The following is a 13,047-nucleotide window of genomic DNA, read 5'->3' as shown; positions in this document are numbered from 1 at the left end:
ACAAAAAATTGATATTTTGAAATTTCTAGACCACCGGGTCCCCTTAATTGCCGCTATTTGCTTTCATTTTCTTTATTGGCACTTGCTTTACACAGTCTTACTAGGGTGCATTTTTTTTAAATAAAATGAAAATAAAACCCCATATTTAAATAATAAATTCATTTAACAGTCCGATAAACTAAGAATATATATATTTTTTTATTTTGTAAATTATATTTATTGTTATATTATATATTTTTTGTTTTTAAAATTTCAGGGCGCGAATAAGCCTTTCGATCAGGTCATCCGTGCTAACATTGGTGATTGTCATGCTATGGGACAAAAGCCTCTCACCTTCCTGAGACAGGTAAGAAAGCGAATAGATTTACCTGCATATATGTATAAGTATATGTACATACATACATATTAGCTGGGGGGGAGGGGGAAAGAAATCCATTATTTACTCGGTAGAGTATCGATATCCCGTAAAGTATCGATCAAACAATTTAAAGTTTATGCTCGTTGTCAGGGTGACATTTCACACTAAAAAAAAATTTTTTTGCTGTTTTTGTTTCTTCCATTCAGTTGTGAGTTACAGGGTGTTAACAATGGTAGGCAACAAAGAGAAAATTCGGTGCATTTTGAAGTTTTTCTTTGACAAAGACGAATATGCGAAAATGCAAGCCAGGCCGCTGAAATTGTAAATGGTGTTTATGGTGCCGATGCTGTAACAGCTAATTATGTGCAATTTTGGTTCCGTCGATTCCGTGCAGGCCTTTTGTGATGTAAAATAAAATATCGATAAAATCGCAGAAATAATCGAAGTTGACCGGAATATAAATAGTAGTCGACCAGGAGCTAAAGATCGACTATAAAACAGTTTTAAGGGGAGAGATACCTGTAAACGGCCATATTTCACTGATTTTCATTAAAATTATTTAAAATGAAGAAGTCAATATATTTTTTTCAAAATTGGAAGTTTATTTATACATTAAAATAATAAAAAAAAAAAAATTTTTTAATCATTTAAAATGGCGGATGTATACTCAATTCTTCTAGGAAGGTCGCAGCGGGGCTTCTCAATCGGTGGGCATTGCAGCATCAGCGTCTGTGACCTGTATACAAAAAACCAAAAATTTTTTTATTTATTATTGTCATAATTTCTATATGAATTTAAAAAAAATGAAAAAAACTGCTTCAAAAAACAAAAGAATTTTGGGGCGAATTTTCCTACTAGTTTTGCTTTGGAAAAATTATTTTTTCAAAAACTTGTAAATACACATAGAAAGTAATATCATAAAAATGAGGTGTGCGAAATTTCAGGGAGATCGGTCAATAACTTTTCGAGTTATCGTGTACGCCAATTCGAAAAATATAGTTTTGAGAAAAACGCGTCTAAAGTTTGAATACAACGTAACTATACTTCTCCCAGCGCTCGAACGCAAAGAATACAGTCGTCACGGTAGACGATCTATAATATAAGAAATACTTAAATTTACGTTCAAAAAATTTTTTTTAAGAATATGTTAAAGGATTATATTAACATTTTATGAAAAAAAATTTTTTTTTTCGAAATTTTACAGGTATCTGTCCCCTTAAACCATTTGCGCAAAATAATGAGTTTCTTTTTCCCCAAACTAATATTAAGGTGCTTCGCCGAAAAAACTGGCGAATTTTCCTAACTATAAATTTTATATTTTAAGACTCCGCCAAAATATTTTGGAAAAAAAATTGGTTTTTCTTGTTCACTCCGCAGCATTGGGCCTCTACAAGGCTTGTCTTGCGTTGGTTTCGTTAATCTATTTGATTTCTGACAGGGTAGGTGATTAGCCTGTCGTTATCAGTTCTAAGTAGTAGGAATGCCCACCTGTCGTTGCTTAGAAACAACGGCTTTTTACTGCTTTGAGCGCCATCTGTGGCTCACATTTTTGGGGCAGAATGATCGCACAGATGTTTGAGGACTTCGCTAGAGAGGTGTGTCTGCGGTATTACCGCGGCTGCCCGCTTCCTCTGGATGCCGCCACTTGATGCAATGTGTAACTGTGTGCTTTTTTTGTGTTTGCTTGTTTTTAGCAGCCCCAATGCAAATATAGCGCTGACTATTGTGCGGAAGGATGGAAAGGATAAGTTTTTGTCAAAGCACGGTCCTCGCACGTTTCCAAATTTACCTACTTCCCCTTTTTACAAAAACAAAAAAAAAAACAACGGTAAAATATTAAGAAGTAAATCTGTACGTGCGTCAGAGGAACCGCTTTATGTAAATAAAATTCGTTTTTAAAAATATTTTTCGAAAATATTACCCCAGATGATTGAAGAGTTTAAACTTAACAAATCTGCATAAAAAAACTTTAAAAATGTTTATCAACGGAATGAAAATAAGAGATATTTGAAAGCAACGTTCCGAAATATTTTGGCGGAAGTCTTAAAACATCAAAAACTTTATAACTCTGATGGAAAAGCAGCAAAATTTTCATTTTGGTTTTTTTTTTTCAATGGAAAGTGATGTACTCCAACAAATTTGCAAAAGTTTAGAAAACAATTTAGAAAAGAATTCAAAGTATTTTCAAAATATTAATTTGGTTTCAATGGAGTGTTATATATGTATGTATGTATGTATGTAGACTGTGTACTTTCATACCCATCAAACCCGATCGATTTTTAACTGTTTTCTCCGCAGTTGATGGCGCTGACGTTCGACACAAGCCTCCTCGATTCGCCCGACTACCCAGAGGATGTGAAGAAGCGTGCTCGCATAATCTTAGGAGGATGTCAAGGCCACTCAGTGGGTTCCTACACTGATTCGGCCGGCATTGAGGCGATTCGTCGACAAGTGGCTGATTTCATTGAGAAGCGTGACGGCATTCCAAGTAATTGGGAGAATATTTATCTAACTGCTGGGGCCACACCAGGCATCAAGAGCATTTTGTCGCTTGTACGGTGAGTATTTAAATTGCCATTGTATGGATGTGCCAAAAAACGATTGTTTTCTCTTGATACTGCGCGCTAAGTTTGTTCTGTGGTCAAAAAAAAAATTATTTATAATTTTTTAACAAAAGTAATTTTTAACAAAAAAGTTTTTTGTTCGAAATTTTTATTTTTATTTTTTTATACTAAAAACAGAAACCAAAAACATTCTTTCCAATTAAAAAATTATTTGTCGTATAATAAAAAAATTGGAAAAAAGTTTTTTTTTAATTGGAAAAAAGTTTTTTTTCATATAAAAAAGAAAAATAAATATTAAAAAGAAAATAAAGAAAAATATTAAAAAAAAAAATTTCCAATTAAAACATTCGAATAAAACAATTTTTTCCAATAAAAAAATGCCAATAAACGTTTTTTTTCTTTTTTGCAATAAAAAAAATCCAAAAACAAATTTTGTTTTATTTTTATTTTTAATATAATTTTTATAGAAATTTTTTTATTGGAAAAAATTTTTATTTATTTTTTTTTTAATATTTACCCGTGCTGCCATATAAAAAATACACTAAATTTACGGAAAATTACAATTTACCCATGGGAATTCAATGGCGTGGACGGCGGGTAAATTAAAAAAAGAAAAAAAATAAGGCTCTCAGTTTTTTTTGTGGCCAAAGCACAAAATGATTACCATTTTTGGTATTTTTTCTGGCCATTGCACAAATTTATTTTTTTCCCCCCATCCTAATGTACAAACATTTGCAAGTGTTTTCATAATAGCATCACTTCATTCTCCATTAATCTTATCATCTATTGCAGTGCTAAGGTCGGTGGCAAGCGTCCCGGCGTGATGGTGCCCATACCCCAATATCCTCTGTACTCGGCCACAATTTCTGAATATGCCATGACTCGTATCGGTTACTACCTAAATGAAGAGCAAAATTGGAGTATGGAGGTGTCCGAACTGGAGCGCGCCTATCAAGAAGCACGTCAAACTTGCGAACCACGCGCCATAGTCATCATCAATCCAGGCAATCCCACCGGTCAGGTGCTAACGCGTGAAAATATCGTCGATGTGATTAAATTCGCGCACAAGCACAAACTGCTGTTGTTGGCCGACGAAGTGTATCAGGCCAATATTTACGCGCCAAATTCGAAGTTCTATTCCTTCAAAAGCGTAGCACATGAAATGGGTTCACCCTACAGAGAAATGGAATTGTGCAGCTTTTTGTCGACATCGAAAGGCTATCTAGGCGAATGTGGTATACGCGGCGGCTACATGGAGATCCTGAACATGTGCCCTCAGGTGCAAGCCATACTGACAAAATCCATTACAGCTTCATTGTGTCCCACCTCTGCTGGTCAGGTGGCTGTGAGCGCATTGGTGAGTTGTAGTCGATGAAACACACATTTGTTGGCAGGCGTGCAGGTTTTTTACATATTTACATATGCACTTCTTATTTATTTTTTATTTATAGGTTTACCCACCGGAGAAGGGTGAGCCCTCATATGAGCAATACATCGCTGAGAAGGCATCGGTGCTGGATAGTCTTAAGGAGCGCGCTGAATTAGTGTACAAAACATTCAATAGCTTCGAAGGTTTCAAGGTGAACGTGGTCCAAGGTGCGATGTATGCTTTCCCGCAAATCGTCATACCACCAAAGGCCATCGCGGCAGCTAAGGCGAAGAATATGACACCCGACACTTTCTATGCATTTGAATTGCTGGAATCGAGTGGTTAGTACACTTGCCGATGGAGCCGGCCTACAATTTTGACTGCTATTATGTAGCGGGTGTTTTTTTAAGAGCTTGAGAACTTAAAATGATAAATTATGGTAGTGGTTGTACGGGTTAGGCTAAGACCTTTATGCACTGCTACCAGATTGATCTATTGTGCGCCCCTATTTACTTAATTTTAATTATTTAGTATACCGAGGAATCGATCCCGCTCCTTAGGAGGGAGCAATTGTAGGTCTTCCTCCTCTGGTAGGTACGAGCCCAGGATTCTGTGTCTCCTGTGGCCTAATGCCTCACAGTTGGTAATTAAGTATTCCATAGACTCGTCTTTATCACAGCAGAACCTGCATAGTCTTGGCATAAAAGTCTGTCTTCTCGTTTCCTTCGTGTCCCTCATGCCCTGGTACCCAAATAAGTGAGACCTGATTATGAGTGGCCAGTTTGTTGAGTGCATTGTTGCACTCTATTAGGACTTTTGACTTGAATGTGAAGCTATTTAAGGCTTTCAGAACCGATTTACTATCAGAAAGTATTTTAATTTTTACTTTCTCGAACCCTCTTTTGGATATGATTTCCACTGTTTCCATTATGGCGAAGAGCTCTGCATGGAAAATTGTGGTATCTGTACTTAGTGTTGGGGATTTTTGTGCTCCAGGCCCCACTATTCCTGCTCCTACTCCTTGGAGCGTTTTGGAACCATCTGTGTACCATTTTTGTGAGCCATCATTTATCCATATTGGGTTAGTGTTTCACTCTTCCCTAGACGGGAAGATAACCTTGTATCTCTTTATAAAATTGAGTACGAGTTCCGTGTGATCATTCGACTCGGTTATGCGTACTGCATGTTGAACCCTGTTCAAGATATTGAGGTATCCAGTAAGATCTCCTGGTTTCAAGTTTTTCTTTCATATGAAAAGGGAGCGCTTCCATTGTAGCTTCCTTTTGTATTGCTAAATGTAGCGGTTGTAAATTTAAAAGCGCTTCCATGCCAGCAGTTGGGGTAGTTCTCATGGCTCCTGTTATGTTTAGGCACACCAGCCTTTGTAGTTTTGTGAGTTTCTTATCCAAGATAATTCCTAGATATTTAACCTCTTCCTTTAGGGGTACCTCTATTCCATTTATTCTCAGGGTGGGTATACCATATTTAGAACTCTTTTCCTGGTAAATACGATAATAATGGTTTTAAAAGGGTTGACTGATAATCCATCTTTTCAACACCACTCCCAGGTTATTTTTAAGGTATCCTGCATTAAGTCCTTTATGGTCCCTTCGTGGTTGCCTTTAATTATTACAGAAATGCCATCTGCATATATATATAATACATATATATAATTGGCGCGTACCCCCTTTTTGGGTGTTTGGCACAGCTTCTCCTCGTACTTGTGATGTGCGTCTTGATGTTTGTTCCACAAATGCCATCTGCATACCCTATACTTAAAATGATAATGTAAAACAGAAATATGATTGGAATACATTTTTTTTTGTTATAATCTGGTAGCTGATTTCATGGCATTTATTTATTTTTTTTTTTTTTATTTTATGGCAGTAGTCCGGTGTAACGACCGAAATTTCGACATTTTCTCATGAATCTTTTTTAAAAAGAAAATAAAATGCGATCGTTTTAAAGTTTTTATTGGTGTTTTGAAGTATATATTAGAAAAAAAAATTTTTAAGTTAATTTTATATTAACTTGTTTAAAATTTTTGACGTCAAAGTGGAGTCCTTAAAAAAAAAGATGAGTTGGTTTGGGGAAGCACACAGCCTTCCAAAATCATCTGAAATAAAAAATTCAAAGAGATTATTATTCTGTAGACTTTATTTTAGGTCCCGAACCTAAAATATACATAAAAAAAAAAAAAAAAAAAAAAATGACGGACTTGTGAAAAAGTTCTCAAAATCTAATTTTTTTTCTTCATAAATTGTTTAAATTAAATAGTTTATTATTAAAAAATTAAATGTTTTAAAGGTCCGGGATCTAGATATGTGTGTATAGAATAACGGGTTAAATTTTTAGCCAAATCGGTTGAATAGTTTTGAGTCAGTGATTCCCCGAAATTTCGAAAACATGGTTTTGAGAAAAACGCGTTTAAAGTTTCGACAACAGATTTTTTATAGCGTGTCCCACGCTTTCATACACACTACGGCGCGCTCTCTTATTTTAGGTATAACTTTAAAAATAATTAAAATTTCTGTCTGAAATTTTTATAGTATATTTTTAAGATGTTTTTCTTCCGAAAAAATTCGATTTTTTGAACCCGTTACATCGGGCTACTACCTTATATCCGTGAAATATCCGCCGCGGCTACGAGTTACATGGTCCATTCGATCTTTTCAATTTTTTACTACTTTTTCCGATAAATCTAGCCGTGTGGCGTCAATGGTGGCTTGAATATTATAGTAAATCGATTGGTAACCGCGCTGTATGGCAAGTTGCGCCTTCTTGTTGGAAGCAAATGCCGCCCATGTTTAGCTGATTAATTCTTGGAAACAATATTCCGGTCCTTCCTCATTTCAAAAGATATAAGGACTGATGATACCGCCAGCGTTCTATGCAAACAGATTTATTTTTTTCAAAGTGAGTTTCCACAATTTAGGCGACTCCTCATGCCTTTCCAAACCGTAAAAATAAAGTAAGTAATTGATGCACGCACTTCTGTTACGAGCTTGGCCGAGCTCCCCCTTCTATTTGTGGTGTGCGTCTTGATGTTGTTCAAAAAATGGAAACCTTACTGAACAGAAATGCCAACACAGTTTGTCATTGCTCAGCTGTCAAACCATAGTTATATTGTTGTTGTTGTTGTTTTAGCAGCATAAACATTCCCCATGCATATACGAGGAATGTTGCTGAAGTGTCAGTCCTTGGCCAGATATAAATCCGGGTCTTTCCGGTTACGTACAACCGACTGTCGTCGGAACGAACCGTAATTATCGATATCTATAGTTCTCTTGCATATAAAAAAAAACACCCTATACTCTTTTAGTTGTTCAAATTAATATTTTTCGTTTACATTGTTAATTCCTTTTTCTTAATTTCCAGGTATTTGCATTGTGCCCGGCAGCGGTTTTGGCCAGAAAGAGGGCACATATCACTTCCGCACCACGATTCTGCCTCAGACCGACAAACTGAAAATAATGTTGGATAAATTCAAAACTTTCCACGCGGATTTCATGAAGAAATACAAATAAATTGTGCTGGAGAAAGCCAAGTGATATACGAAATGCATTGCATTCTACCATCCATTAAGTGAATGGTGAAGCGCGGCAGCATACAAACTTGCTATCAGATTTTGCTGTGTGTCCTGAACGATTTGCGATTGTTTAAATATGTTAGATATTTTCAATTTTTATAAATGTGCTATAATAGTGATTAGTAAGTGCTTAGATTAAATTAAAGGCAAGAAAAATGTTGCGAAAACGAAAAGTAATAAATATTAGACACATATTTATATACACACAATAAAAATTCATTAATTTAAATTGTTAAATTTAACATTGTCATAGCTTAAATTTAAAAGCCAGAAAATTGGATAACGAGAAACTATAAATGTATTGTAAATTGCCAAATTTTGATTGAAAAAAAGTAAGCCATATAAAATAACCGTTAGTAGTTTTATTTTAAATTCGTTTATTATTGGAAACATTAGCATTTAACTTTTGTTAAGCGATTATACACGACCGCAATTCAAAACGTTTTGTATACAAAGTGTGAAAGTATTAAATTAAATAAAAAATAAAAAAAACACCAAATAATGAAATGAGTTTAATTTGCAATCTAAAGCGCATATAAGTAATCATGTTGTCGTGGTTGTTGTAGTGGCATAAACATTCCCCATATATATTATATATACTGGAAATGCTGCTGAAGTGACAGTCCTTGGCCGGATATAAATCCGGGTCTTTCCGGTAACGGAACCGACTGTCGTGGAAGCATATAAGTGACCAACCAAAATCTTGATTTCGAAAATGAAAACTAGACCACCGGATATCCTCTATCCAGCATAAATTTCTGCAAATTTCGTGTGTGCTGAGGTTAGGACACGGGAGAGGCAGGAAAAAATGTATTTTGGGAACTTTTTCCGCGGGAAAATGAGATCAATCCTAAGTCAAATTCTGTAGAGGCTGGAAAAAGTGTGTTTTGGGAACTTTTTCAGCGGGAAAATTAGATAAATCCAAAGTCAAATTCTGTAGAGGCTGGAAAAAGTGTATTTTCTGCGGGAAAATGAGATCGATCCTAAGTCAAATTCTGTAGAGGCAGGAAAAAGTGTATTTTCAACGGGAAAATGAAATCAATCCAAAGTCAAATTCTGTAGAGGCTGCAAAAGTGAGTTTTGGGAACTTTTTCAGCGGGAAAATGAGATCAATCCAAAGTCAAATTCTGTAGAGGCTGCAAAAGTGAGTTTTGGGAACTTTTTCAGCGGGAAAATGAGATCAATCCAAAGTCAAATTCTGTAGAGGCAGGAAAAAGGGTATTTTGGGAACTTTTTCGGCGCGAAAATGAGATGAATCCTAAGTCAAATTCTGTAGAGGCTGCAAAAGTGAGTTTTGGGAACTTTTTCAGCGGGAAAATGAGATCAATCCTAAGTCAAATTCTGTAGAGGCAGGAAAAAGTGTATTTTCTGCGGGAAAATGAAATCAATCCTAAGTCAAATTCTGTAGAGGCAGGAAAAAGTGTATTTTGGGAACTTTTTCGGCGGGAAAATGAGATGAATCCTAAGTCAAATTCTGTAGAGGCAGGAAAAAGTGTATTTTGGGAACTTTTTCAACAGGAAAATTAGATAAATCCAAAGTCAAATTCTGTAGAGGCTGGAAAAAGTGTATTTTCTGCGGGAAAATGAGATCGATCCTAAGTCAAATTCTGTAGAGGCAGAAAAATTTTTTCTGCAGAAAAATGAGATTGATCCAAATTTTGAGGAAGGCCCTTTATTATATTTTTACGTATACATAACTGTACACATTTCTATTATTATTATGTATTTATTTTGTTTCTTTTTTTTTTTTGTTGAAGATAAATTTTGTAAAACTTATTCAGGAAAAGTTTCATATGAACGTGAAACCATAGATCTAAGGACTTTAAAGTTTCAAATTACTAAATTTTCAAAAAACCTTTTCGAACGCTTATATTCACACTAGTATGTATATCTGCAAAGTGGCGCAAAATTAATCACTCTTTCGAAAGATTTATAATTTTTGCAAATGGCTTCGTAAGTCAATCATATTTGACACTTGTCAACTAGAAAGCTGCCGTATACAAACAGACATGCAATGAAGCGCGTAAAGATTCCCATCACTCAGTCATTTTTTTTTTTTATTAAAAGTTATTTAAAAACAATATTGGATGATTTTTTTTTCGCCCCCTTCCAGATATCAAACGAAGGAAAAATCTTCTTTTTAGCTAAAATTTTGTTTACTTTTCAACTTCGTTCTTCTTGTTGATTTATAAAAACTGTAAAAAAAAGTTGAATTTTCCTCTAATGATATTAAGTTCTCGCAAAAGATATACAAAAATGTATATTGGACCTAACGAAAAGTAAGCGACATTTTTTCTAATAACTGGATTTATTCTCTTCGGTTTGACAGTCATATTCGAACTGACACTGACTAGGGTAAAACTCAGAAAAGAAATGTTTAGATACTTTCCCCACCTTAATCCTTTGAATAAGTAACTTTTAAATTATTAGATTATATATTATTTTAAGTAAAAAAAATCAAAAACATTTTTTTGAAATATTTACATCAGCCTAAACCCTTAAGACCATTTGAAGGTAGAAGCAAAAGCACCGGTGCTACTCCGCCCTTATCATAGGCCCGTTACATTAGAATTATTGTTGTAGACCAAATTTAGTAGAAATCAAGTGTTTAGTACTTTCCAACGTACGGCTGCACAGCTAATTTAAAAAAAAACAGGGATTTAGACCACATAAAAAAAAATTTAAGTATTGCGTAGCTTGCAAATCGATCTGAAATCAACCAAAAGATGTTAATAAATATACTGGTCATGTACCCTACACTGACAGGGCTTGTACAATATTACTGATACAACAACAACAATCAAATATAACAAAGTCTTGTTGTTACAACAACTCACCTTTTATTTCCATGACGGTCGAGTTTACGGTCGATTTACGCTCAAGGCTCACTCACTGCAGCACTATTCCTCCAACGTTTTTGGCAAGCTCTTTATTATGTTACAACAATATAGGCGCCTCAATTCCCGCAACAATAATAAAACTGCCATGATTTTTTTTCTTAGAGCAAAAATGAAATCTTTAATACAAACTTTAATAAATTAATAATTGATATTCTTCAACTGACAGATACTTGAATTAGATAGATTTTAAGTTACGCACGTGCCTTCAGACAGCCTCATTGCGTCAACCGTACAATGTGCACGATTATCGCCATTGTTTTCTTTTTTTTTTGTTTTTTTGATTGTTGTATTTAAATAACGCGGGCCTTAATAAAATGTCTGCTCGCACTACAATTAACTAAGGCAAAATAAAAATTAAATAATACAATGGACTTGTCTTCATTATAATCAACACTATTAATAAGATTGGTACGCATTCTCCTTTCGTCTCCACACAAATGCACGGACAAAGTGGATTATTACATAAATTACAAGTTGGAGGAGTATTCCACTTAATACTACAATAATGATGACTAAGCTAGGCGCACATTTCATATTTGTAAGTAAATTAAAATTATTTAATATAAATTGCTTAAACGTAGTTAGTAGCAGTAGTACTTTTGTATAGTACTATATGTATATTTATATGCAGTGTGCAGTTACGCCGGGCACAAGTATTATGCTTTGCTTAGCGTTAAATATCCCTTGGAGTTAAAGACATTATTTTCTTTTTTTCTATAACGTTAATGTTTTTCCATTCGTAAAAATTGCTTGGTTTTCGAGTTTGACTGATTGTGTGTTGCAACTGATGCGAGTGGATTTAGTGAGGTTAAAATGATTAATCACTAGTCTTTAGCCGTTTCACTGGTCCCTCACTGCCCTGTGAATTGGAGTCCTCAGAAAATGGCATGCTAGAGACGAATTCGGTGGCACCTTGAGAATCGCTCACCATAGAAAAACCTGAAGAGCAAGAAAAACAATAGTTTAATTTAATTGTTTCACTGTCACTTATGTTCAGATATTTGTGCAGCAAGAAAATTAAATTCGAATGCAAACATTTGAACTTATCAGTTTGTGTGCTTCGACTCACAGGTGTTCGAATCTTCCGCAGTTAGACCGGCGTAGGGCGTTATTTGTGGTGGAGTTGGCGTGCCTTTCTGTGAATTTTCCTTATCACTCTTATTAGCGCTGCTCACTTTTTTCTTTTCTGAATTTGATATTGGCACCCATTTGTAAATTTTCATCGTGGTATCGCCAATAGTTACCCATTTCTTTTCCCTGCAATTTCAAAATAAGTTCAAATTTCATATGGCACATTTTCTTACTAGATGGAGGCCATCTTACCAATGTCTCACTTTTTCCACTGCATTCATTACCCGTTTGATGTCATCTTTTGCTCGGCTACGGGTTTCTGCTCTAACGCTACGCGACATTTTCAACTATTTTATACAGTATTCAAGCTAATTTGTTAAATTTTTGGTTATTAAATAGCAAAGATTTTCGAAACTTGCTACTTCAACTTGAACGATGTAAACAGAAAACGAAGATTCGTCGAAAATGGCCGCTAAATGCCGAGCACCACCGTATGACAGCTGACCATACCTTTAGGGTTCAAGTATAGAAGTTTTGCTTTAAGCAAGCAGATGTATTTTTGCGCACATAACAATTAATGAAATTATAAGCGAAACACAAAAAGTTGTTAATTGTTATTATAGATATCCAGTAATAGTTTAAAAATGCTTTCAAGAATGCTGCTTTAATAACTTTTCGATTTCGTGTCAAATATTGTTTAAACTTGCTATACCACCTACCTTATGCAAAACAAAAAATCAATAAACCGCACTACTGTCAAAATTTAACGAAACAGGGTAATTCAAATATAAGAAAGTTTTTATTATTTTCTTTTTCGAGACAATTATTGTGCAAGAACTATTTTGCTTTACAACCCCGCAGGTCGGAGTTTATATATATATTCATATAAACAAATATCAAATATCACAAAAAAAAAAAGTGCATGTAGCGTAGTACACATAACAGAAGTGAAAATTTCAAGGCAGACAAAGAAAGAGGGAGAAACCCGAGAGAGAATGCGAGAAAGAGGGAGAGAGAAATAATATATATCTAAATAAATTCACCATATTTGCAGAAAATACAAATAGACAAAATTTACAAAAAATTCAAGAGCAACTAGACAAACATATGAAAACATGCTTAACAGTCTGAAATAGTCGCGGTAGCGCCGAACAGTACCAACTATTGTACTGTACAACCCAAGGTGGATTTAATAA

The 13,047-nt window shown here is 34.8% G+C and overlaps 2 protein-coding genes across 5 annotated transcripts in view; one reads left to right on the top strand and one right to left on the bottom strand.

The window, feature by feature from the left end:
* The window catches only part of LOC129237461 (alanine aminotransferase 2), a 66,337-nt gene extending 58,107 nt beyond the window's left edge, over positions 1–8,230 (top strand). For all 4 annotated transcript variants that reach the window (XM_054872237.1, XM_054872236.1, XM_054872238.1 and 1 more), the window contains 5 exons: positions 257–346; positions 2,657–2,916; positions 3,715–4,279; positions 4,374–4,632; positions 7,670–8,230. In XM_054872237.1, the coding sequence (XP_054728212.1) occupies positions 257–346; positions 2,657–2,916; positions 3,715–4,279; positions 4,374–4,632; positions 7,670–7,818 (1,323 nt within the window). In that variant the 3' untranslated portion in view covers positions 7,819–8,230. The remainder of the gene's footprint in view (positions 1–256; positions 347–2,656; positions 2,917–3,714; positions 4,280–4,373; positions 4,633–7,669) is intronic.
* Positions 8,231–10,870: 2,640 nt separating this feature from the next.
* LOC129239326 (B-cell CLL/lymphoma 7 protein family member B) lies at positions 10,871–12,564 on the bottom strand. Its single transcript, XM_054874761.1, has 3 exons — positions 12,104–12,564; positions 11,850–12,037; positions 10,871–11,719 (listed from the first exon to the last, which is right to left on the bottom strand). The coding sequence occupies exons 1-3, from the start codon at positions 12,190–12,192 to the stop codon at positions 11,598–11,600; spliced, it is 399 nt and encodes a 132-aa protein (XP_054730736.1). The 5' UTR covers positions 12,193–12,564; the 3' UTR covers positions 10,871–11,597.
* Positions 12,565–13,047: the final 483 nt, after the last annotated feature.

This window comes from Anastrepha obliqua, chromosome 2, assembly GCF_027943255.1.
Source record: "Anastrepha obliqua isolate idAnaObli1 chromosome 2, idAnaObli1_1.0, whole genome shotgun sequence".
Taxonomy (NCBI): domain Eukaryota; kingdom Metazoa; phylum Arthropoda; class Insecta; order Diptera; family Tephritidae; genus Anastrepha; species Anastrepha obliqua.
This window is presented reverse-complemented; position numbering and strand designations above follow the sequence as displayed.